This window comes from Podarcis tiliguerta, assembly GCF_965153285.1.
Source record: "Podarcis tiliguerta genome assembly, chromosome: 9".
Taxonomy (NCBI): Eukaryota; Metazoa; Chordata; class Lepidosauria; order Squamata; family Lacertidae; genus Podarcis; species Podarcis tiliguerta.
This window is the reverse complement of record NC_139542.1, coordinates 2,201,016-2,227,491: the sequence shown is the minus strand read 5'-3', so window position 1 is coordinate 2,227,491 and position 26,476 is coordinate 2,201,016. Positions and strand designations below refer to the sequence as shown.

The 26,476-nt window shown below is 46.3% G+C and overlaps 1 protein-coding gene across 1 annotated transcript in view; it reads left to right on the top strand.

Annotated features, from left to right (window-relative positions):
- Positions 1–26,476, top strand: part of ATP6V1B1 (ATPase H+ transporting V1 subunit B1) — a 70,434-nt gene extending 43,958 nt beyond the window's left edge. Inside the window, exons 5-14 of the mRNA XM_083398475.1 lie at positions 7,200–7,277; positions 8,740–8,879; positions 11,430–11,531; positions 14,197–14,294; positions 15,790–15,913; positions 16,023–16,173; positions 18,865–18,947; positions 22,265–22,369; positions 23,871–24,000; positions 26,058–26,476. Of these exons, the coding sequence (XP_083254601.1) occupies positions 7,200–7,277; positions 8,740–8,879; positions 11,430–11,531; positions 14,197–14,294; positions 15,790–15,913; positions 16,023–16,173; positions 18,865–18,947; positions 22,265–22,369; positions 23,871–24,000; positions 26,058–26,221 (1,175 nt within the window). The 3' untranslated portion in view covers positions 26,222–26,476. The remainder of the gene's footprint in view (positions 1–7,199; positions 7,278–8,739; positions 8,880–11,429; positions 11,532–14,196; positions 14,295–15,789; positions 15,914–16,022; positions 16,174–18,864; positions 18,948–22,264; positions 22,370–23,870; positions 24,001–26,057) is intronic.

Below are 26,476 nucleotides of genomic sequence, written 5' to 3'. Positions count from 1 at the left end.
ATTATGAGTGCTGTAACGCTTTGTGAAGTTCATAATAGGACTTTTCTTGTGGTTATGCGGTTCTGCCTATTTTGTAAGCCATTTTGCAAAGTGTTTTATAGAAGGCGAGTGTTTTACTGATGGTTCGTAATTGTTTTACATGATTCATGTTGCAGTTGTGATGTTCTGTTCTGCCTGGCCTTTGGTTTGGACTCGGTCTGACCCTTCTGTTTCCCTCCCCTTATGGTCTTGATTTATCAGCTCCTTTAAAATGAGGCTGCATTTTAAATTGCATTTTAACCTGTATTTTAAATTGGGGTTTATGTTTCCTTTTCTCCCCCCCCCCCATCTTTCCCCCCTATTATGTTTTTACTGTGATTTTATTGGTGTTAGCTGCCCTGAGCCCGGCTCTGGTTGGGGAGGGTGGGGTAATAATAATAATAATAATAATAATAATAATAATAATAATGTTGCAATTTATTGTATGTAAGCCATACTGTATTCTCACTCATGTCAGTGAAAAGTGGCAAATATAATGAATGAATGAATGAATGAATGAATGAATGAATGAATGAGCTGTGAAAAGGCTAGCTCCATCAGGTCTCAGGCGCAGCCATCCCATCAGTTTCCCTTCTCATTTCATCACCTTTGCTGGGGACCCAGCTCCATCGAGCACCTCCTTGCCTCTGGACTGTGCCAGCTGCCCATTATCGGAACAACAGCTAGAAATTGGAGCCTGACTTTTGGTTTTCCTCTTCCATCCCTGTGTCCTTTTCCTTGTGTGTCGTGTCATGGCATGCCATTCAATTTTTAAAAACAGATTGTAAGCCTGCAGGGTAAGGGCTGCTGTGTTCAGATTGTATGGATGCTCTGAGAGCCTTTTTGGCTCAAGAGCTGGGTTCAAAAGCTCTAAATAAATAAATGAGGAGAGGAAGAAGAGCCTGAGAGAAAGCACACAGCAGGATTGAACCCACGGCTCACCAGGGTTCACTGCAGCCGGCTGTGGGGTTCTACTTCGCCAGTGTGTTTTCTGCAGCGATGCTCTCCAGGGTTTGGGGCAGCTGTCCCCAACCCAGCAGGGAGACACCAGCATTCGAACCTGACACCTTCTGCATGCAAAACCAATGCTCTTACCACTGTACCATGGAGGAGGCGTCACCCAGTGGGTATTATCAGCCCTTATGGCTAAAAACAGGAGGAGACCAGAGGCTACTGGGCCAAAAATGGGCCATGGCTGTCCTCCTCCCAGGCTGCCACCTCCCTCCAACCATGGTTGTCCTCCTACCTTTTAGTAGGAGGGGGCTGGATCTTGGGGAGACAGGCCCACCTGGACCAGGTGGGTCTTTGGCTTGATTGTGAAAAGGCCACGTTTGAGTTTGGCAGAGCAGGAGACAGGCCTGAGCACCCGAGTCAAGGTGAGCTTCAGCGCACAGCCGCATCTCCTGCACCTATAATAATAATAATGATAATAATTCATTAGTTATACCCTGCCCATCTGGCTGGGCCTCTCCAGCCACTCTGGGCAGCTCACAACAGAATTAAAAGCATAATAGGACCTCAAACAGTAACAACTTCCCTAAACAGGGCTGCCTTCAGATCTCTTCTAAAAGTCAGATAGTTGTTTATTTCCTTGACATCTGATGGGAAGGTGTTCCACAGGGCGGGCGCCACCACGGAGAAGGCCCTCTGCCTGGTTCCCTGTAACCTCACTTCTCGCAGGGAGAGAACTGCCAGAAGGCCCTCAGCGCTGGACCTCAGTGTCTGAGCTGAACAATGGGGGTGGAGATGCTCCTGCAGGTATACTGGGCCAAAGCCATTTCGGGTTTTGAAGGTCAGCACCAACACTTTGAATTTACTTAGAAACGTACTGGGAGCCAATGTAGGTCTTTCAGAACCGGTGTTTATATGGTCTTGGCAGCCACTCCCAGTCACCAGTCTAGCTGCCGCATTCTGGATTAGTTGTAGTTTCTGGGTCACCTTCAAAGGTAGCCCCACATAGAGCGCATTGCAGTAGTCCAAGCAGGAGATAACCAGAGCATGCACCACTCTGGCGAGACAGTCCGCGGGCAGGGAGGGTCTCATCCTGTGTACCAGATGGAGCTGCCCTGGACACAGAACTGACCTGCGCCTCCATGGACAGCTGTGAGTCCAGAATGACTCCCAGGCTGTGCACCTGGTCCTTCGGGGGCACAGTTACCCCATTCAGGACCAGGGAGTCCCCCACACCTGCCCGCCCCCTGTCCCCCCAAAAAACAGTACTTGTCAGGATTCAACCTCAATCTGTTAGCCACCATCCATCATCTTCCTCTGCCCCCCACCGACTCATTTCCTTAGGTGGCCAAATTAACCTTTTCGCCCAAAGATCCGTCTTGAACATCCGCCAGACCACCTCCTCTTTATAGATTGGCTATCGGCCACCGCAGGGGAGGAATCAATATAGCTGCATTCGCCCTCCCTGCCTCCCCCTCGCCAACGAGTCCCCCCCCCCAACACGCAACAACTTTCTTCCGGTCCTTTAAGAGGGACGGTAGAAAAGCACTGTCCTTGTCACAGCAAATGAAGATCAATGCCAAGATGGAAATGGGAGGAAGAAGCCAGAAGACCATGAAAGGCCAGTAAGCTTGGTATTCACCACGACGCATTCTATTTGTCTTAGACACACATCACTGAAGCACAAAAAAGAAAAGGAGAGAGAGAGAGAGAGAGGGATAAGGGAGGAGAGAAAGAGCAGAGGGAAACCTTTGCTCAACCGAAGCACCTACAGCCCGGAAAACAAGGCTGGTGTCCTGCGCTTGCAAAATCTGCAGCTTAGCCCCTTGGAGTGACGCACACCATAGGTGCCAACTCCCTGGGCCCCTGGGTGCCCCAGCACCCACAAAATTCCCCATGAAGGGGCCGGGCACAAATTTTGGTGCCAGGGCCAGGCACGCTGCATGGCACCATGGCCCCGGGCACCCACAGTCACAGGGCCAAGTTGGCACTCCTGCCACACACATACCTCCCGGTCTCCTTTGCCTGCTCCCCTCCTGAGGTTTGTTGTTGTTGAGTCATTTAGTGGTTTCCGACTCTTTGTGACCCCCTGGACCAGAGCACGCCAGGCACTCCTGTCTTCCACTGCCTCCCGCAGTTTGGTCAAACTCATGCTGGTAGCTTCGAGAACACTGTCCCACCATCTCGTCCTCTGTCGTCCCCTTCTCCTTGTGCCCTCCATCTTTCCCAACATCAGGGTCTTTTCCAGGGAGTCTTCTCTTCTCATGAGGTGGCCCAAGTCTTGGAGCCTCAGCTTCAGGATCTGTCCTTCCAGTGAGCACTCAGGGCTGGTTTCCTTCAGAAATGGAGAGGTTGGATCTTCTTGCAGTCCATGGGACTCTCAAGAGTCTCCTCCAGCACCTGAGGATTAGGTGCAGCAAAAGCACAAGACACACACACCGCCAATCCTGCCCAGGATGTGCCACCCCCACCATGGCACCCTCTGCTGGTGGGGTAGAACTTGGCTGCTTTCTGCACAGTCCTGTACAGCTCACATGGTGTATTTATTTATATTTATATTTATATTTATATTTATATTTATATTTATATTTATATTTATATTTATATTATTTATATTTATATTTATATTATTATTACTATTACTATTATTATTATTATTATTATTATTATTATTATTATTATTATTATTATTATTTATCCCATCCATCAGGCTAGGTTGCCCCAGCCACTCTGGGTGGATTACAACATATGGGTGGATTACAACATACAACACAACAAAACATCAAACATTAAAAAATAGAACATCCTATACAGGCAACAAACCAACCAACCAACCAACCAACCGATCAATAGACACCAGTAATAACAATAACAACAAAAACAACAATAATAAACAGTTTACAGTTATACCCAAATTAGAATAACCACCAACCCCAGCTAAACATTTAACCCAGCCCAACCTGACAAAAACAAAAGAGAGGAATCAAAATTAGAACCATTTGAAACATTGTAAAACATTTTAGCCAGTTGCCTCAACCCAAGAGAGTTGTTCCAGGAAGATCCCTCTGGCCTCCCAGGAGTCTCTTTTAGCTGTTTATATTTATTTATTCCTCCCCCCCCCAATTTTCCCCTTTATTGAAGGCAGCCTGCAGATAAAATAGAAACAGCCAGAAACATAGGAGAAAAAAAACATTTTAAACAATTTAAGATTAATAGAATTAAAGATAGATGGAAAGATGATAGATAGATAGATGATAGATATAGATAGATAGATGATAGATAGATAGATAGATAGATAGATAGATAGATAGATAGATAGATGATAGATATAGATAGATAGATGATAGATAGATAGATAGATAGATAGATAGATAGATAGACAGACAGACAGACAGACAGACAGACAGACAGATAGATAGATATAGATAGATATAGATGATAGATAGAGATATAGATAGATAGATAGATGATAGATAGATAGATAGATAGATAGATAGAGATAGATAATAGATAGATGATAGATGATAGATAGATAGATGATAGATTAGATAGATGATAGATGATAGATAGATAGATAGATAGATAGAGATAGATAGATAGATAGAGATAGATGATAGATAGATAGATAGATAGATAGATAGATAGATAGACAGATAGATAGATAGATAGATATAGATAGATATAGATGATAGATAGAGATATAGATAGATAGATAGATGATAGATAGATAGATAGATAGATAGATAGAGATAGATAATAGATAGATGATAGATGATAGATAGATAGATGATAGATTAGATAGATGATAGATGATAGATAGATAGATAGATAGATAGAGATAGATAGATAGAGATAGATGATAGATAGATAGATAGATAGATTAGATAGATAGATAGATAGATAGAGATAGATGATAGATGATAGATAGATGATAGATAGATAGATGATAGATAGATGATAGATGATAGATAGATAGATAGATAGATAGATGATAGATAGATAGATAGATAGATAGATAGATAGATAGATAGATGATAGATGATAGATAGATAGATGGATAGATAGATAGATAGATAGATGATAGATAGTCAAGTACTTTATCACAGTCATAGACCAGTATAAGCAAAACATCTAAATAAATAGCATAACAGTATGAATCTAAATGAATAATTATTAAATAAATAGGAGCAAGAACCGAACATAGATTTAAACATATACTTAATTAAGCATAGCTAATGGGTGTGTAAAAGTTTATAAGAAAAATTAAAAGATTGGTTAACACAGCTGTATGGGGTGGGCTTCAGAAGTGCGGCTCTAACAATTTGGGTCTTCAGTTTAGGATTGAATTGGAGCATAGACCATTCTTCGTCACACACACACACACACACACACACACATATATGAATGAATGAATGAGTGAATGAATGAATGAATGAAGGTGATGTCTCTGCTTTCGACATTTCTCCTGGTGCAGTGAGAAAAGCATGTTGACTGTTCTCATATATGAAAGATCTATTGAAAGATCGTATGAAATATCTATTAAAGCATCGCATCGTAGCGGTGGAAGGGACCCTCCACCCCGCTGCAATACAGGAACAGGGATCAGACCTGCAACCTTGACATTGTCAGCACCACCCTCTAACCAACAGCTGACGATCATTTTGCAGCAAAAACATCACATCACCAGCCCTTTCCTTAAAAAGAGGCAATTCCCCAAAGCCCGTTGGATAAGGCTATGGAATGGCTCTGCTCTGCTGCCCACGGTTGGAGGCAGTAATTGCTGCTGGAAACCACAGAAGGAGAGAGATGCTCTTGTGCTTACAGGCTTCTCGCAGGTTGGCCCCTGTGAGAACAGGATGCTGGACTAGATGGGCCATTGGCCGGATCCAGCAGCCTCTCCACATGCTATTAGGGTGATAGGTGTCCAAAGATGATTCCCGCACATCCCTGAGGTTGTGTCTCACACCAGGCCCTCCTTCTGACTGTTAGGGCTTTTATCTATCCGAGCTGCTCCAGGTGTACCTGCAACTGGATTGACCAGTTCAAACCTCTGGTTACCTGACTTCCATGGGACTAGAGCTTTTCCTCTACCTTGGTCTGAGGAAACAGTGTTGACTCTTGCAACCTTCAGGTGTGGCTTTGTCTCTCCTGTGGACAAACCTTGTACCTCACTCAAGACCTCAATGTCTGAAACCTGGTTTGAGCTGCTAGCCACAGCTATATATGCAGCTTGTTCCAAAGGTAGAACTGGTACAACAGGGGTATACTCAACTGTTTGTTTATGTCACTTGATGCTGCACTAGCTTACGGTTACCTGAAAATGGGGGGGTGATGTTAGGATTTTTATCTATCCGAGCTGCTCCAGCTGGACCAGTGAGTGGTACTATGATTTGTGTACATCATGTGAGTGTCTGAAAGAGTGTGAGAAAGGAAGTCAAATTGACAGACATAATAAGACAAAAACCAAAAAGGGAAGTAAAAAAAGAATGGGAGCGCCTAAATGAACACCTCAAAAGTCAAGGTTCGAGGGCAGAAATCTGGCTGAGTCTGGAATAACCTTGTGAAGTGAAAGGATAAGAAAGAGGGATTTATATCTAGATGTTAGGATAGAGATGATAAGGTAAACAGGAAAACAGGAAGACACAATGAGAGATAAAGGAGGTGCTGTGGGATTGGTGGAAGTCAATGTTTTGTTGTTGCTTTTATAGTGTATATATTACTAACTTGTAAGATATGGATTTTTTTTAGTTGTTGCTTTTTTAGTTTTTCAAATGCTGGTTTCTGTGTGTTGTGTATTGTTATTTTTCGATATTTTTCGTGTTGTTGTTGTGTGGAAAATACTAATAAAATTTATTTAATTTTTTAAAAAAATTGAAAAAAGAGAAAGGATGTCTGTATTATCTCTTCCATCTGAGTACTATTGGAAGTTTAGTTTCGCTTCTGTGTGTGTCGCTGGTTTTCTGAACTGGTGTTCAGGGAGCACAGACGTACTGATGGAGTCTCTGTATATAAGACTGTGAATAAAGTAGTTTTAGAACTACGATTGAGTCTTTCTTCTGCTATGATATGCCAGAAGACTGGCATGGTCTTTTCAGGAGAGAAAGGTCTCTCTGGACTGAGGGAGATTTATAGCCATGGAGGACCACCAGAGAGACGCTCTGAAGACCTGGGAAGTTGGCAGCCTTTCCCGGGGGCGTTTTTCCAACACTGACACCCGTGTCTCTCCGCAGGCCGAGTCTTCAACGGTTCTGCCAAACCCATCGACAAAGGACCAACCGTTATGGCAGAAGATTTCCTGGACATTAATGGTGAGACCTTAGTCTGATCTGTGCAGGTGGGGAGAGATTCAGCTGGACCCATCCCTTCCGAAAAAGACGCTGGAACGGGTGAAAGTCCTGATCTCCCTCTGCTCTTAAACAGGTCTCCCATATCTAAAAGCAGAGTGTCACCATCACAAGTAAGGAACTCCATTTTTCTAGGCAGAGAAAACCCTGTGGTTTTTCCTCTGTTCCCCCACATTGATTTATCTTCTTCCTTTATATCTGGCTGCTGGGGTCTCCCCACCTCTATTCCCCCCTCTCCTTTTTCGCCAGCACTGCCAAAATCAGTAGGGTCTTAGGGAGGGACCCAGTTCAGGCAACGAAAGAGGGTTTCAGTACCCCTGGTATAGGTAAAAGGTAAAGGGACCCCTGACCATTAGGTCCAGTCGTGACCGACTCTGGGGTTGCGGCGCTCATCTCGCTTTACTGGCCAAGGGAGCCGGCGTACAGCTTCCGGGTCATGTGGCCAGCAGGACTAAGCCACTTCTGGCGAACCAGAGCAGCGCACGGAAACACCTTTTACCTTCCCGCCGGAGCAGTACCTATTGATCTACTTGCACTTTGATGTGCTTTCGAACTGCTAGGTTGGCAGGAGCAGGGACCGAGCAACGGGAGCTCACCCCATCGCAGGGATTTGACCACCGACCTTCTGATCAGCAAGTCCTAGGCTCTGTGGTTTAGACCACAGCACCACCCGCGTCCCTGGTATAGGGAGCCTTTATTTATTTTTTGCATTTATACCTCAAGATGGTCTCCATGGTTCTCTCCCTCCTCTTATTTAATCCCCGCAACATCCCTGTAGGTAGATTAGGCTGAGACTAAGGGCTTCTCCACATTTACCTTCGGCATTGCTCTTTCCAGCAAAGTCTGCACTTAAAAACTCCGTGTCTGAGCTTTTGGGGTTTTGCTGTGGGGTTTTGGGGGGGGCTGAATCTTTCCCTATGAAAACCCACTCTTTAGGATTTGATCAGAACAGACGCCAATTCTTCCATTTGCTCAGATTGAGTAATAAAGAGCAGGTTTTTGCAAAGAAAGCGCCAGGACAGAAAAAAGAATGGCGTTCTCGGACACAGAGCTTTAAATCTGTGTTTGCCACTTTTAAGAAGACAGGAATGGCGACTGTTTTGTGGCTGCTGCTGCATCTTTCACCAGGCTTTGAACTGGTGAGACTCCCATCAGCCCCAGCCATAGTTCAAAACATCTGGAGGGCACTAGTTTGGCAACCGCTGGCCTACCAACATCAGCAAGGCAGCAAAGCCTTATAGTCTCTGCTTCGATATGATCATTGCTCTCTGCTTAGTGACTAGCCCATCCCTGACTGGCCAGCTGTGATTGCTGCATTTGAGCTGCGATTCCTACACTGCGGGGGTTGGACTAGATGACCCTCAGGAGTCCCTTCCAACTCTGCGATTCTATGACCCCCTCCCTCCTCCTGCCTCTTTTTCCCCAGGCCAGCCCATCAACCCACACGGGCGCATCTACCCAGAAGAGATGATCCAGACTGGGATCTCCCCCATCGATGTCATGAACAGCATTGCCAGGGGTCAGAAGATCCCCATCTTCTCTGCTGCAGGTCTCCCCCACAATGAGGTAAGCGTATGCACCTGAGGTCCGGATCCTAACCCTACCCTGTTTTGCTCCATCCGGAATTTCCTCTGTCTGGATTCTCGTGTTCGTTTTTAAAATCAAAGAGCCACACGCTACAGAATTAACGCTCTCTGGGGCCAAAATCTCAGCAGACAAGGAAAAATTGGCATGGAAGTTGCCTGCTGAATTTCCAGTGGCAGAGAGTTCCACAGGACTGGGCACATGACACTCAAGGTTCAGCTTCTCCTTGTTTGGAAACCAGCCTGCAGGTGATCTCATCTGGGACACAAGGAGGACCCTGAGGCACCCTTAAGTGATGTTGCTCTGGGCTTTTTGTAAATCAATTTAAGGACCTTGAACCTGATTCACACAGACACTCCTGTCCCTTTCCTGGCTGGAAATCTGGACCTCTGCTGACACGCCAGCCTAACTTGCCCCACGGTGCCCTTTGACGGACTTAATAATAATAATGATAATAAATTTTATTTATACCCTGCTCTCCCCGGCCAGAGCCTGGCTCAGGGCGGCTAACACCAATAAAAATTACAGTAAAAACATAATAGGGGGGGAAACCAATTTAAAATACAGGTTAAAATGCAATTTAAAAGGCAGCCTCATTTTAAAAGTAGCCCATAGATCAAGACCATAAGGGGAGGGAAACATAAGGGTCAGACTGAGTCCAAACCAAAGGCCAGGCAGAACAGCTCTGTCTTGCAGGCCCTGCGGAAACCGCAGGGCCCTGGTCTCTTGTGACAGAGCGTTCCACCAAGTTGGGGCCAGTGCTGAAAAGACCCTGGCCCTAGTTGAAACATTGAGGCTCATCTCCGTGTGAATGCACCTGGGGCCAGGTGTGTAGCCCATGAGAGAGACCTGGGTTCAAATCCTTGGCCATGCAGCTCACTGGGTCTCTGTCTGTCCCAGCCCAGCCTACCTCACAGGGTCGTTGTGAGGGCTGAATGAGGAAGAGGGGAAACCACGATGCTATCCTGAGCCCCATGGAGGAAAAGGTGGGGTATATATTCAATAGATAAATGAATAAGCAGACCAGTTTCCTTGCCACAGATACACACCCAGGGAGGAAGTCAGGTGGAAACTGCTCTGACTAATCGGGAGTGACAGGCGAGAGTGAATATGATAAACTCAGGACCTGGCGTGTTGGACGCTCCGCCGCCTGACAGGAGAGTAACGGAGGGAGGTGGGTTGAGAGGCCAGCAAAGGCCCTTCATTTATTTATTTCGTAGAGTTGCAGAGTTGTGGGAAGGACTGCAAAGGCTCGAGCCCCGCTGCAATGTAAGAATCACAGTTTTTGGCACACAGCCTGCTTTTTTCCTCCAAGGAGCTCAAGGTTGCACAAAAAAATACCGTATGTTATCCCTCTCCTCATTCTCCTGCGGCAGGAATGCTTATATCTTTGTCCAAAACACGGTAATATCCAAGGCAACACAATGACCAAGTCCAACAATGCAATATCAATATGAACTCTTTATATAATCTATACAGAACATTGAACAATATGAAAAACCAAATAAACAGAGATCTTATAAATCTCTGAAAGTCACAAAATGTGCACTCTCGATGGATTCGCTTGAAAAAATAGAACCAAATAGACATAAGTCTTATATGTCTCTAAAAAGTCTTTGTAGACTATGCAAGTCTCTGAAAGAAGCAATAGGTCAGATTCTTATCTGGTGAAAACAAGCCCTAAAGCTTTGTCTTATGACGTCCAACGGTGCCAAAGTGGTGAACAGTGAGCAGTGATTCCGGATATAGCCACTGTTTCGTGGAATTCTTCTTCAGTGCGGCAGAAGGATACAGAAATGCTTCATAAACTGCAAATGAATTATTGAAACAATGACTTGCATATACATGGCAACTTACAGTAACTCAAATTATTACAAACTATATGCATGAACTGGAACACAGGGGGCGCTGTGAGTTAAACCTCAGAGCCTAGGACTTGCCAATCAGAAGGTTGGCGGTTCGAATCCCTGCAATGACGGGGTGAGCTCCTGTTGATCGGTCCCTGCTCCTGCCCACCTAGCAGTTCGAAAGCACGTCAAAGTGCAAGTAGATAAATAGGTACCGCTTCGGCAGGAAGGTAAACGGTTCTGGTTCGCCAGAAGCAGCTTAATCATGCTGGCCACATGACCCAGAAGCTGTACGCTGGCTCCCTCGGCCAATAAAGTGAGTTGAGTGCTGCAACCCCAGAGTCGGCCACAACTGGACCTAATGGTCAGGGGTCCCTTTACATTTACCTATACGCATGAACTATAATGACAATTCAATATGAAATAATTATCTATGGAGCAGTGGTCATAAAGTTATGTCCAAAACACCCCAGAAACTGGGGCAGAGGGTTAAAAACTCACCAGCTGATTGAGGGGTGTGTGCAAGAAATGGGAGAGGTGTTGAGGAAGGTCAGGGTGTGTGTGTGTGTGTGTGTGTGTGTGTGTGACGTCCTTATTTTCATCTGAGGAATGTTGGAGGGTGCGCCATCTCCTCTGTTCTGTCCTTGAGACGGTAGCCTTGTCTTCCTTCCGCCTCCCCTCTCAGATCGCAGCCCAGATCTGCAGGCAAGCAGGGCTGGTGAAGAAATCCAAAGATGTCATGGATTACCACGAGGACAACTTTGCCATCGTCTTTGCTGCCATGGGGGTGAGTTTTGTTCCCGTTTTGTCCCCTTGCATTTACGCGCAAGGAGCCATTGGTATCTTTCCTGCTCATAGAATTGCAGAGTTGGAAGAGACCCTAAGGATCATCTAGTCCAACCGCCTGCAATGCAGGAATATGAAGTTGTCCCGTCTGGGGATCAAACCTGCAACCTTGGCATTATTGGTATAATAATAATAATAATAATAATAATAATAATAATAATAATAATAATATTTTATTTATACCCCGCCTTCCCCAGCCAAGACCGGGCTCAGGGCGGCTAACACAGAATATAAATACAGTAAAAACATTAAAAACAAAACAAAACAAAAAAACCCCAAACAGTCAATTAAAATATAAGTTAGAATACAGTTTAAAATGCTGCCTCATTTTAGTGATAGCCTATAGATCAAAGCCATAAGGGGAGACAACATCAAATATCATGCTCTAGCCAGTAATGTAAGAGCCTCCCTTATCTGCATTCGTCCCTGCCTTCTAATTCGTTGGTTCTATTGCAGAATCAATCTTTGTTTTCATTGTTATATTTATTAATGCCCTGCCTTTTTTCCTGTATGACTGTATGCATGTGTGCTTGGGCCCAGGGTCTTTTGCCTCACCATCTCCACTACTGACTCCCTGTTGCTACTCAGCTTCAAAACAAAAAAAGTGTTCCCGGATTCATTGAAAAAAATCTGGTAACCATAACCCAGAGGCCCATGTTGGCTCTGGAGCCCTAAGGAGAGTTTGTTAGGAAATATTTCCTGGAGGGATGCTCAGCCAAGGCAGCAGGACTGGCGGCACAAGAGGCCTCCCTCTGGGAAAAGACAAGCTTCCCTGCCGCATCCTCAGGCTTTGAGCATCTCCCAGGCAGCCAGGTGAGCTAATTGGCAGCATCTTGCTCCCCTCTAGTGGACAGCTGCGTCCTTGCAAGCACTTCCTTTTGGCAGCCCACCTTTGACGCTGGTCCCCAGGTCATCTTTATCAGCAGGTGGGATAAAAGAAAGTCCTTCCTCCCGCAACACATAGTTTAAACTATGGAACTCACTGCTACCGGAGGCAGGGATGACCAGCAACTGGCTCTGAAAGAGGATGAGGCAAATTCATGGAAGAAGAGAGGACTATGGATGGCTGCTAATTGTGATGGCTACGCTCTGCCCTCCACCTGCAGCAAAAAGGAATTATTATTATTATTATTATTGGTATTTAGCCTTAACTGCTCTTGTGGATGTGATTTTATAAGACTCAGAAGTGTGGGAATGTTCAGGGATGGAGGAGAGGATATATTGTTTGATTATAGCCTTTCCAACTTGTGTTAACAAGTTCACAATTTTGCAGAGTAACATTCCCCCTTTTAAACTTACAGCAGATGCATTTGCTCAGGCTCGCTAAAGCCTCTATAATAACTGTTCTGGTATTTCCCCCTTCTTCCCTCTTAAAGATAAGACACAACACAGTCTTCTACAAAAGTATTTACTCACATTCTGTTCACAATCAGATCCCAGAAGGCAGACTTAGCTTAGAAAAGTAACAGATACCTGGAAAGTATCTCATAAGGAGACATTCCCTTTGTCTTCACTTGGCTGGAGGCCAAGAGAGCATCTTTGGCTAAGCAGATGTTGCTTCTTCGATGCATGTAGTCACAGAGAGAGAGATGGCTGCCCTGCCCTGTGCTTTTGTCGTTACCTGCACAGGTGAGGCCATGCCCACCTCTAGTCACATGCAGAGGAAGTCTGTCCCAGCCCAGAAGGAAACAGGAAGTTGACCTGCTGGCTGGACAAACATTCCTCCCCATGTGTAAACATGTTCCCTCTAGGGATGTTGTACTTGACTGTTCATGTGTTTCACATCCCACAAGAAGAACACTTCACGCCTGAAGAAAGCTATATACAGCTGTTAAGGACCTAAGATTTGCCTGCTGAATCAGGCCCCTGGCCCATCTAGTCCAGCACCCTGTTCTCACAACGACTGACCAGAGCAACTCTCCATTTAACTTTCCATTTGAAAATGCTGTTTGACAATATTGAAGGAAGAAAACAAAGCTAGCCTATTTTCTGGCTAAACACAGAGGTACCATACTTATTTGTGCCAACCCAGCATACATTTTCTGACCGGCTAAAAGGATTTGCAGTTTTGCTAAAACCTGGAAACAAAATTATATACATAAGGGCTGTTGTCATCCAAAGACAGATGATGTCTTGGTCTCAGTCCTCTGCTATTCTGACTGATCTTGGATGTCAATTTATATTTGCAGCGCTGTTCCGGAATGTTGGCCGGTTGGGCAGTCGGAAACCCTTAGAAATTTGTTGGTTTGTAGGTTTTTGACATAGGTCTTTAAATGCCTGAACTGGCTCTAGCTGTCTTTGACTAAAACCTTCACCACTCTGGTTACAGGTAGGTAGCCATGTTGGTTTGCCGTAGTTGAAACAAAATAAAATAAAAATAAAAATTCATTCCAGTAGCACCTTAGAGACCAACTCAGTTTGTTATTGGTATGAGCTTTCATGTGCATGCACACTTCTTCAAGCACACGAAAACTCATAGCAAAAACAAACTTAGTCGGTCTCTAAGGTGCTACTGGAAGGAATTTATTTTATTTTATTATTTTGTTTCTTCACCAATCTGGTTTTTGTTGCAAACTACAACTCAGCCTCTGTTCCTTTGCTGGCAGGTAAACATGGAGACTGCCCGCTTCTTCAAGTCGGACTTTGAGGAGAACGGCTCCATGGAGAACGTCTGCCTCTTTCTGAACCTGGGCAATGACCCCACGTGAGTTTTTTGTAAACTGCTTTGGGGTTTTCTTACAATCAAGCCTTGTATAAACTTAATGAAATAAATACACGAATCAGAACAGCCTGGCAGCACCCCTGATTAAATCACGGTCCAGCCTGGGGGTTTCTGTGAGTTCAATGGAAGACGACCCGACCAGCAGCTTGTGGGAATGAAGGAGCCTCTTCCCAGAGCACAGGTGTGCTTCCCCCACCTGCAAGCAGCACCTGTGCATCAGCTGATAACACTTCTCCGCCCATCCATGCAACAGTGCACAGGGGCCTCGTGCAACAGCGCACAGGGGCACAGGCATGCAAAAACCCACACCTTATTGTAATGGTGTGTGCAGATAATGGCTACAGAGCCCTGCAATGAAGACCCTTCTAGTGTCCCTATTTTCCAGGAACCGTCAGATTTACAGAAGCTGTCCTGGTTTCTGATCTGATCCCAAAATGTCCCGCTTTCCCTTAGGGTGGCCCTATTTTCATTGGATAAATGTTGGAGGGTATGGAATAGAACATCTTTATTTTAATTGGATAAATGTTGGGATAGCCATATTTTCATTTTCTTTTATTCCCTTTAAAAAAAAAAAAACTTTATTCCAAAACCAAAAAAGAATTACAAACATCAAATTCAAAATCCATGTTCATTTTGTAACATAAGCCTATTACATAGCTGACTAGATTAAAATATGCCTAATTGATATAGGCTTGCTTCCCTTTGCTATATATAAATGCAATGCAATTAGAAATATTATATTAGAATTTTTTATAAATTCCCCTATACCCCCCACTCCCCTTCACCCATGTGTGACCTCAATATTATTTTCTTTTACTTCTTCCATCTTGTTGTGTTGCTGTAGTTTAATAATTGTTCAGTTGATTCTTTTATTATTTCCTTGCTTACCCCTGCACATTTTACACATTATCTATTAATATTCCAGTTCCAGAACCATGTTTTTTCATGTATTCCTTCATCGGATAAATGTAGGAGGGTATGGAATAAAGGTAAAGGGACCCTTAACTATTAGGTCCAGTCATGACTGACTCTGGGGTTGTGGCGCTCATCTCGCTTTACTGGCCGAGGGAGCCAGTGTACAGCTTCTGGGTCATGCGGCCAGCATGACTAAGCCGCTTCTGGCGAACCAGAGCAGCGCATGGAAATGCCATTTACCTTCCCGCCAGAGTGTTACCTATTTATCTACGTGCTTTCGAAGTGCTAGGTTGGCAGGAGCTGGGACCGAGCAACGGGAGCTCATCCCGCCGAGGGGCTTCAAACCACCAACCTTCTGATCAGCAAGTCCTAGGCTCTGTGGTTTAACCCACAGCACCACCCGCGTCCCTTCAGGAATAGGAATGGAATAGGACACACTTATTTTCGTCTGAGAACTGTTGGGGGGTATGTAGTAAGGAGAAGACTTGGGCAAGACTGGATGCTCGGCTTGCAAGGCTCAGCACTCCAGACCCCCGTGCTGACACCTCCCTCCTTCCCACAGGATTGAGCGCATCATCACCCCACGCCTGGCCCTGACCACAGCCGAGTTCCTCGCCTACCAATGCGAGAAGCACGTCCTCGTGATCTTGACGGACATGAGCTCCTACGCTGAGGCGCTGCGCGAGGTCAGAGGGTCACCCCGCGGCTCAGAAAGGGTGTGGGCCGGGGCACCTAACATGGCAGGGAATGGACCCCCTCTCTGTGCCCCATCATTCACCCCTTTTCCCCCACCAGGTCTCGGCTGCCAGGGAGGAAGTCCCCGGGCGCAGAGGCTTCCCAGGATACATGTATACTGACCTGGCGACCATCTACGAGAGAGCCGGGCGCGTGGAGGGCAGGAACGGCTCCATCACTCAGATCCCCATCCTGACCATGCCCAACGATGGTGAGCGGGGAGGGGGCGCTGGGAAAAGGCTCAGGGAAAGCCTGGGCCGCTGACTTCTATGGGGAAAGTGGTTTGGGGGAAATGTCCGGCAGCAACAGCAGCTGGGAGTGAGGAGTGGCTGACAAGGGGGAAGGGAGGAAGGCAAATTTTACTGGGAGTCTATGCCCCCCCCAAAAAAAAAGCACACACACACTGTGGGAATGTTTAAGGAGGTAGGAGAGGATATGTTGCTTAATTATATCCTTCCCAACTTGTGTTAACAAGTTCTACAATTTAGCAGAGTAACATCCCCCTTTTTAAACTTGTACAGCGGATAACGTCTTTGCCAGGCTTGTGTAAGCCTCTAAAATAAGTTTCTATGGTAATTCCCCTTTATTCCCTCATAAAAAGATAGACACAATACAGTCTTGTATAAAAGTATATGAAATAGTTTACTCACATTCTGTTCACAAATGGATCCCAGAAGGCAGACTTTAGCTTTAATATTAATAATAATAATTTATTATTTATTCCCCAGCCACCCTGGGTGGCCTCCAACAAAGTATTAAAATACAGTGGTCTGTTAAACATTAAAAGCTTCCCTAAACAGATGGAATTTTATTGCATTGCAACCTGAAGTCTGTGGAATGTAAATTGCAGTGGGGTGAAATGTGATGTAAGGGACACAAGAAGCAGCAGAAACAGGATTAAAACCTTGCAGCACACTTCATTACAGTTGCCACTACAGGTTGAAAAAATCATTTGGTCGTTTGCTGAGACCCTCAGCATCTTTCAAGTAGTCCAGTGGGGTCGGTTGGATTGTGGAGCGTTGCTTGAAAGCCTCCTGCAACAAACTTCCCAGTTCAAGGCACTGCTGGCTGAGAAACCACAGCCTCACAAAACACTTCATCTGTCTCAACCCATTCAAGTTTAGACCACCCTCCTGGCCGCAGCTCAGCGGCTGCCTTAGCTTTTTAAAGGAAAAGGAACTGCTTCTGTTTGAGCAGGGGTCAAGGAGAAGCAAGCGATAAAAAGCAAATTTTAGTTCCTCATACGGTCTTCCGCACGTCCTCTCGGTTCCTTTAGTGAAATCAGTCATCATCGGGGCTGAAACGTACCTTAGGATGAAATCTGTAGGTATTTATTTCTGCAGGGGAAGAAGTGAGACAGGGAGGGGCAGATGTGAGAGGATAAGATAGAGATGAGTGTTTCCAGAAGTCACACACACCCTTGTAAAATATAGTGGGGGGGAGGTGTTTCTGAATGTTGGGGATGATGTTAAGAGTCTTAAGATATGAGGTAAGTATTTGCAAACAGAGGTAAGTTAAGGCTCAGGTATCCTTGAGGAATACAGAGCTCTCCTTGGACCTGTCAGTGGTGGGGAAGTTTCCTAATTCAGGTGGATGTGCAAGATGGGGAATTATTTTGGGGGCACTGGGAAGGGGGGAATGGCATACAGACCTTCCAGGTGTCTTTTTTATTGTGCATTCATGGTGGTTTCATAAAAGCATAGAATTGGGAGGGGTTCCCCAGGGGTCATCTAGTCCAACCCCCTGCAATGCAGGAATCCCATACCAAGATCCCATACCTTTTTCTACCACAAATGCCACGTTTCTTAGTTCTGCTTTGGTTGTGCCAGAACGCACAAGTAAAACAGTCAGAGCCATTTGAAACTGGAACAGATGCACTCGTTGTGGGAATGTTCAGGGATGCAGGAGAGGATATATTGTTCGATTATAGCCTTTCCAACTTGTGTTAACAAGTTCACAATTTAGCAGAGTAACATTCCCCTTTTTAAGCTCACAGCAGACGCATTTGCTCAGGCTCGCTAAAGCCTCTATAATAACTGTTCTGATATTTCCTCCTTATTCCCTCATAAAAGATAAGACACGACACAATCTTCTATAAAAGTATAAAAAGAGTTTACTCACTCACATTCTGTTCACAATTGGATCCCAGAAGGCAGACTTAGCTTAGAAAAGTAACATATACCTGGAAACTATCTCATAAGGAGACAGTCCCTTTGTCCTCTCTTGGCTGGAAGTCAAGAGAGCATCTTCGGCTAAGCAGATGTTGCTTCTTCAATGCATGTAGTCAAAAAGAGAGTGAGATGGCGGCCAGTCCTATGCTTTTGTTACCTGCACAGGTGAGGCCACGCCCACCTCTAGTCTCATGCAGAGGAAGTCTCTCCCAGCCCAGAAGGAAACAGGAAGTTGACCTGCTGGCTGGACAAACATTCCTCCCCATGTGTAAACATGTTCACTCTAGGAATGTTGTACTTGACTGCTCTTGTGTTTCACATCCCGCACTCATAAGGTCCCTTATAGGTTTCTAAGCAGACGTTGGACGGCCATCTGTCCTGTATGCTTTAGCTAAGATTCCTGCACAGCAGTGGGTTGGACTAGATGACCCTCGGGGTTCCCTTCAAACTCTGCTATTCTGTGATCCTCAGTGCCCCTCCAGATGGCAATCATGCAGTGATCCCTGGAGGAGCCTTGCAAAACTGATAAAGCAGAAGGGTGTGTGGATGGTTCGGTGCAAAACCCAATGCCTGTGTGCTGCTGTTGCACCAGTTCCATGTTGCATGTTATATGTTGCATCAGTTACACTTGCAAAAAACAACATCCCACGATTAGCCCAGGGAACGGAGAAGTCACTTGCAATGTTAGCAGGGCCAGCGGCTAATCTACCTGCTTCCCCCCCCCCTTACAGATATCACTCACCCCATTCCTGACTTGACCGGATTCATCACCGAAGGGCAAATTTATGTGGACAGGCAGCTCCACAACAGACAGGTAGGTTTACCTGTGGCTTCCCTTTCCCCTTTGATCCTTACCTCTGCCCGTGGTTCTATCCTTGCAAAGGAAAAGGAAGTGGACATATTGGGGATGCTTCCTCCACTGAGTAGGCTGCTGTAGAAAGGACACATCTTTGGAAAGAGGTTGACATTGTTGATGCTCATGCCATATGGTGGTAACAAAAATTTGTGGTAGGGAAAGGCTTGTGGGAGATGGCTTGAAGGTGCAGACCCAGAATATGCCCCTAATCCTTCTGAGTTATAGAATCCATTCAAGTAAGGATAAGGTTCTCTGTGCTCTTGACTAGTCTAGGGGTGAGACTGTAATTGGGCTGCTGTGAGGGCTTGAGCTTTTCAAACTTTGGTCTGGACTACTTCTTGCTGACGCGGGTAGCGCTGTGGGTTAAACCACAGAGCCAAGAACTTGCCGATCAGAAGGTCGATAGTTCGAATCCCCATGCACTGCTCTGGTTCGCCAGAAGCGGCTTAGTCATGCTGGCCACATGACCTAGAGCTGTATGCCAGCTCCCTCGGCCAGTAAAGCGAGATGAGCGCTGCAACCCCAGAGTCGATCACGACTGGACCTAATGGTCAGGGGTCCCTTTACCTTTACCTTTACTTCTTGCTGAGGGGCTCGGTGTGGTAGAAGACTGGATAGGTGAGTGGGCAATGTAACTTGGCCTCTCAATCCTGTAAGCCTTCAGGCAATCTTCAAGGATGGGCAGTCGGATTGGGTAGACAATACGAGGATAGAAAGGCTTTTCAAGACTACAATTTTTTCTCAAGCCCTCCAAGTCTTTTTCCTGAGTATGTGGATAAATGTGGCTATAAAGTAAGTCCTTTCCTTTGAAGTGAACATATTAAACATGGGGCATTGCTTCCCCTGCTAAGGAGTTAATAATAATAATAATAATAATAATAATAATAATAATAATAATAGTTTATTATTTATACCCCAGCCACTCTAGAAAACTCCCTGCAAGTTTCTGGGAACTGCTCTGAGACCTCCAGGTATAGGGCGGTATAAATTTTCAGTTAATAATAATAATAATAATAATAATAATAATGTCTTCCTGTTTCAGCTAAGGGCTCTTCCACACCTTGGCTTAATGTGGATTTGGGGGCCCTTTGTGGATTTTGAACCCTCAGCCCATGCGTTGTTCACTTCCTGCTGTCCCACGCTGTCTCCTCCCTGAATCCAGAGATCCCCTGTCCTCTTAAATTCTGTTTCTTAAAAAAACACCAGTTCATTTTTAGTTTTCCATTTTACAAATGGTTACTGAAATCATCTCACTATCCACGACTTCCCTTCCCCACCTTCTGTGTTTCGTTAACATTTCCCCTGTTCAACTGCATATGCAAAATGCTCCTTTACAATTTTATTTTCACCTCGTTTCATTTTATTAAACTTTCTCTGCTCTGGTTATTCTAGTCCTGCTAGCGTTTTATGATGTTTACAGGAATTCTTCATGTATTCCACTTCCCCCATTCTTTCCTTAAAATCTCCTTCTCTTGGTCTCGAACTCTGCTTGTTAACACAGCCAGCTCAACATATTCCCACAATTTCATCAGCCTTTCCTCTTTTGTCAGTATTACTGCTTCCTTCCATAAATTCCGAACAGGAGAGTTACATTGATTGTCAGCAAGATTCCCTGCGAGCCAGTGGTGGCACAGTGAGGTTTTGCCCCCTCCCCTAACAAAAACCCTAGCTAAGCCCATGGTGTCAGACTAGGATCTGGGTTCAAATCCACACTCAGCCAGGAAATGTCACCGGGTGTGACTTCGGGCTGGTTGCTGCCCCTCAGCCTAACCTACCTCACAGGAACAAAACAAAAAGCACCTTAGAGACCAACTAAGTTTGTTCTTGGTATTAGCTTTCATGTGCATGCACACTTCTTCAGATACACTGAAATAGAAGTCACCAGACCCTTATATATAGTGAGAGGGTGGGGAGGGGTATTACTTAGAAGGGTGGTGGGAATGGGTGATTGGCTGATAGGTGTGGTCAACCTGTTGACGACTGTTAACGACTGCAATTGGTCTTTACAGGAAAAAGCAAGGGGTGGGATGGCTAAAAATAGCTTTATCATGTATAATGAGATAAGAATACAATGTCTCTATTCAGACCAAGTCTCTCCATGGTTTTAAGTTTGGTAAAGGTAAAGGGACCCCTGACCATTAGGTCCAGTCACGGCCGACTCTGGGGTTGCGGCGCTCATCTCGCTTTACTGGCCAAGGGAGCTGGCGTACAGCTTCCAGGTCATGTGGCCAGCATGACTAAGCTGCTTCTGGTGAACCAGAGCAGCGCACGGAAACACCGTTTACCTTCCCGCCAGAGCGGTACCTATTTATCTACTTGCACTTTGACATGCTTTTAAACTGCTAGGTTGGCAGGAGCAGGGACCGAGCAACGGGAGCTCACCCCATTGCTGGGATTCGAACCGCCGACCTTCTGATCAGCAAGCCCTAGGCTCTGTGGTTTAACCCACATAAGTTGCAATTCAGCAACTTCTCTTTAAGTCTGTTTCTGAAATTCTTTTGTAATAAGACAGCTACTTTGAGATCCTGTATTGAATGTCCTGGGAGATTGAAGTGTTCTTCTACTGGTTGCTCTGATTCCTGATATCAGATTTATGTCCATTTATCCTTTGGCGCAGGGTTTGGCCTGTTTGTCCAATATAGAGAGCTGAAGGGCACTGTTGGCATTTGATGGCATACACAATGTTAGAAGATGAGTAATTAAATAGCTCTGAGATGGTATGTTTGATGTTGTTGGGGCCAGTAATGGTGTTGTCCGGGTGTATGTGGCAGCAAAGTTGGCCTACCTCACCGGCCGCCTCAGCATCTTGCTGGCTCAGTCGCCCCCAAACTCGCGGCGCAGAGCCACCCGCAGCAGAAGAGCCCGCTGTGGCGCTCCGACCGACAGGCGGGCTCTTCTGTGGACTCAACTCTCGGGCCCCGGACTCTCGGCCTGGCACCCCTGAGACCATGGCGCCCAGGTGCCCTGCACCCCTAGCACCTATGTGTAAGATGGCCCTGGTGGGGATTAAACAGCAGGAGAACCACGTACACCAATTTGAACCCCTTGCAGCAAAGGTGGGGCATAAATGCAAATACATAGAGTATTTCCAGATTTAAGGAGGAGAATGTGTAGCTGGAGAGATACGCCACACAGGCAAGGAGGAATTCAAGGAGGCACAGGGTGTCCTGGAATCTACCTTAAGCTGAGACACAGATGGGCCCGTGGGCTAAACACGCACACACAGAGTGTATTCCCAAAAACCAGAGGTGCCCACCTGCTTTCTCTTGCCACAGATCTACCCTCCCATAAATGTCCTCCCGTCCCTCTCCCGTCTGATGAAGTCAGCCATCGGGGAAGGCATGACCAGGAAGGACCACGGAGACGTCTCCAATCAGCTGGTGAGTGCTTGAGCCTCTGTGGAAAAGAGGGGTGGGGGTGGGGAGCGCATAGCCATCGAGAGAACGGAGCGACAAATTTTGTTGCACGCCACCCAAGGTTCCAGGCTCTTACCTGGAGTCCGTGTTTTCTTTCAGAAATGAGGCTGTTGTAAACAAAAATCAACCCTTTTTCCTTTATGGGGTATCCAAGAGCCCATATAGAGTCCTTATGTAGGTTCCCTATTGGTAGGAGAAAATAACAGAGGCCAACCAGAGAAGATTGAGAAGCAAAGCAGCTAGTAAGCTTGATCTTTATTGATCTGTTGCAACAGGGTGCTCCCCTCACACGCAGGAAAGGAGGAGGACCCAGAACCCAGGTGTGCCTGCCCTTATATAGACATTTTAAATTGCCCACCCTGGAGTCCAAGACCACCCCCAGAAACATCATACCTACATCACAGAAAGGGGCGGTCTACAACAGAAATCTGAGTGCGTTGTTTACCTCCTGTCTGGCAGGTTACCTGTTAATGCTCACTTGATTGGATACCCTGGGGAGCCTGGCCAGTCTTTTGTAATGATAAATACTTAGTTCCTGAGCCAGGTCACAGGCTCACCCTATTCACACATAGACATACACTTAAGACAGGATTTGTGAAGGAAAAGACAATGGGGAGGCTTTTCCATTTTCCTTTGACTTTTCAGAGAAAACATTTGGTCAGTTTGGGAGCCAAAATGGCTTCATGGCTGTTTTCCTGTTCGTCCTCAGAGATGTGGGTTATATATTTATGTACGTGTTTGCTTGGTACATTTATGAACATTTATTATATATTTAAGACCTTAAAAATCTTATCACAAGGCACAGCAGAGACTGTGGAGTCTTTTACATATATCCATATCCATATTTATGTATATATACAACCTGATGGAGGGGCTCACATCATTGACACCCCTGAATAGTCTTGCTTTTCCCGTCGCCGCAGCCCAGGATTCAAAACAGGCTCCAAAACTTCTGAGCTTTTCTCCAGCTTGCTGACTTTTATAGATGGAAACCTTTCTGCAGAAACCCAGTCCTAAACTATGTCTGAAACTCTGACCTGATCTAACTCTGAGCTGAAGGAACGGTCCGTCTCCCTGGTGAGATTCCTAATGGCTGGTTGTTTTCCTTAATAGTCCACCCCAGGTGATCTCCTGAACACAGAAATCCAGACTTGCTTGATTTTAACATGCTAAATCCAGTGTCCAGCACCCAGACATTAGAAGGGCAGTCCAGGCACCCCAAAATCTTGTAGCAAACCCCACAAATAAGAACATTGTGGCTAAATGCAGAAGATGACTTGATGCAGAGGGTAGATTTTGTGCATCTACGATGCCCATGTTTTAAAAAAACCCACACACCTTTATAGCTAAGACTTCAGAGCTTCTTTTTGAGGGTGGTTCTGGGGTTTTCCTGGCTGCCTCGGGGTCAGGGCGCTTGTCTCGGGCAGGACCCTGACTCATGCCTTCCCTGTGGTTTCCCGCTCAGTACGCCTGCTACGCCATCGGCAAGGATGTGCAAGCCATGAAGGCCGTGGTTGGGGAAGAAGCCCTCTCAGCTGACGACCTCCTCTTCTTGGAGTTTCTGCAGAAGTTTGAGAAGCAGTTCATTGCACAAGGTAGGTGGGGGACGGAGGTGGCCAGGAAGCGCTGACCTGGGAGGGACGTTTGTCCTCCTCGCTCGGCACGGAGGCAGGAAGGAGAAGCGTGGCCTTGGAGCAGGGCGAGGGGAACTCAGGGCAAATGCAGCCCTCCAGGCATCTCCAGCCGGCCCCAGGCCACACCCCTTCCCCAGGATGAAGCCTGTGCTTCCCCTGCTTTGCATCCTCCTTGAGAGTTTCTGCAGGGCTGGAATGTGTCTCTGGACTTTGTTAATGCCTCTTGCTTGTCTGGATGGAGAAAGAAGAGCACTGTCTGTCTGTCTGTCTGTCTGTCTGTCTGTCTGTCTGTCTCTTTCTCTCTCTCTCTCGTGCATTGGAATCTAGACACATATAAAAAACGTTGTGAAAATGCTTTTCTTAAAAAGCATTTTGAAAAATATATTGAATTTGCCATAAGCTCACCATCGCCATCTAGTGTCACATTTGTAAAGGGAAAGGGAAAGGTACCCCTGACTGTTAGGTCCAGTCGCAAACGACTCTGGGGTTGCGGCGCTCATCTCGCTTTAGTGGCCGAGGGAGCTGGCGTACAGCTTCTGGGTCATGTGGCCAGCATGACTAAGCCGCTTCTGGTGAACCAGAGCAGCTCACGGAAATGCCGTTTACCTTCCCACCGGAGCGGTACCTATTTTTCTACTTGAACTTTGACGTGCTTTCGAACTGCTAGGTGGGCAGGAGCAGGGACCGAGCAACAGGAGCTCACCCCATTGTGGGGATTCGAACCGCCGACCTTCTGATCAGCAAGCCCAAGGCTCTGTGGTTTAGACCAGAGCACCACCCGCGTCCCTGTCACATTTGTATAACACGCTTAGAACACACTTAAAACGTTATATTTGCAGCTGTGTAGCTGAGTCCCAGGTGTTTAAACTACCTTACTGTGCAAAAAGTGGCATTATTATTTTATTTGTTTGTTTGTTTGTTTATTATTTATTTATTTCTACCCCGCCCATCTGGGCAGCTTTAAACGGAACATTAAAAACAGAATAGAACTTCAAACATTAAAAACTTCCCTAAACATCTGTTGCTCCTCCCACTTTTTCCTCTGGTCCCGACCACCACTGGCATGCAGCCCCGCAAGGCTACCCAGAAGGAAATGTGGCTTATCTGGACCTTATGGGATGATCAAGAGGACAGGTCATAACCAGGCCACGTACATCCTGTACAGTAAATGCACCTGGAGTCCTTCTCTGCCTCACTCAGAGGCAACGGCAAGGTCTTAAATGTGTAGCGTTGCCTCTAAACCATCACCTTTTTCTTTTCCTCCTTTTGAATGTGCAATATTAACTGTCTTGGACTGGCTGGATGCAGAGGAACAGTAGGAGGCCCCAGCTGGGGAACCCCGGATGAAGCCCCCGAGGCGTCCCATTGAGGCCCCCATCCTTTGTGTGTACACGCAAATGCACATTGGTTTGCGTGCCAAACTGGGTCTTTGACCCGGATGATATAAAGCCTAGTTTCGCCCCTGCCCAAGGGAAGAAGGCTCAGAGTCCGGGGATTGGTGTTGGGACGACGGTGAGAGGTCAGAGGGAGAAGATTGGGAAGAGGGGAGTGTCGGAAGATGAAGAGGTAACAGGGCTCTGTGACCGGGGAGAGTCGGTGGCAGAGAGCAGTCCAGACTCAGAGGCAGAAGCTGAAGCAGGAGAGGAGGGAGGCCAAGAGGCAGAGAGGAGTCTGGCTGAGGAAGACTCACGGGTGTCTCCCCCTCCTGCTGAGATAAGCTCCCATCTCCCAGAACCAGGAGAGGCATGAAAAGGGCGGAGGAGAGGTTAGCTGCAGGCAGGCATAGTCTCCAATTGCCTGGGGGAAACCCTGGAGAGAAGGGGACTTAGATGACTGTGGGGAGTCAGGAACCTTTAGTCTCATGGGGGCAAGACCTGCCGGAGATGAGGTGCTGTGCTCATTAGGCCTGACTCTCCTGTGCTTTTGCTCATCAAGAGTTAATTCCAGCTTGCTTGCTGGCGATTTACCGCTGGCTCGCTCCTGTCCTTAACCCACCGGCGATGTTGGTTTTTCCCCAGGCGCCTACGAAAACAGGACCGTATTTGAGTCGCTCGACATCGGCTGGCAGCTGCTGCGGATCTTCCCCAAAGAGCTGCTGAAACGGATCCCGGAGAATATCCTGGCAGAGTACTACCCCCGGGAGGCCAGAGGGGCCGATGGGTCCTCCAACACGGCCCTCTGAGCGTCAGGGCTTGTCCACGGTGGGGCACAATGTTGCTCTAAACCCACTTAACTGACTTGGCGGCGGGTGAGGTGGCTGGTCCAAGGCTTTGGGGACATTCACACATCACCTCCAGAAAGGGGGATATGAGCCTGGATGTATGCACACCCTTTTATTGCCGTGAAATAATCAGTTGTCAGTGCTGTCCTGGTTCAAAATAAAAGTGTCTACCCAAATCTTGAAATTTTTATTTTTAGAAGCCTTTCTCAGGATGCT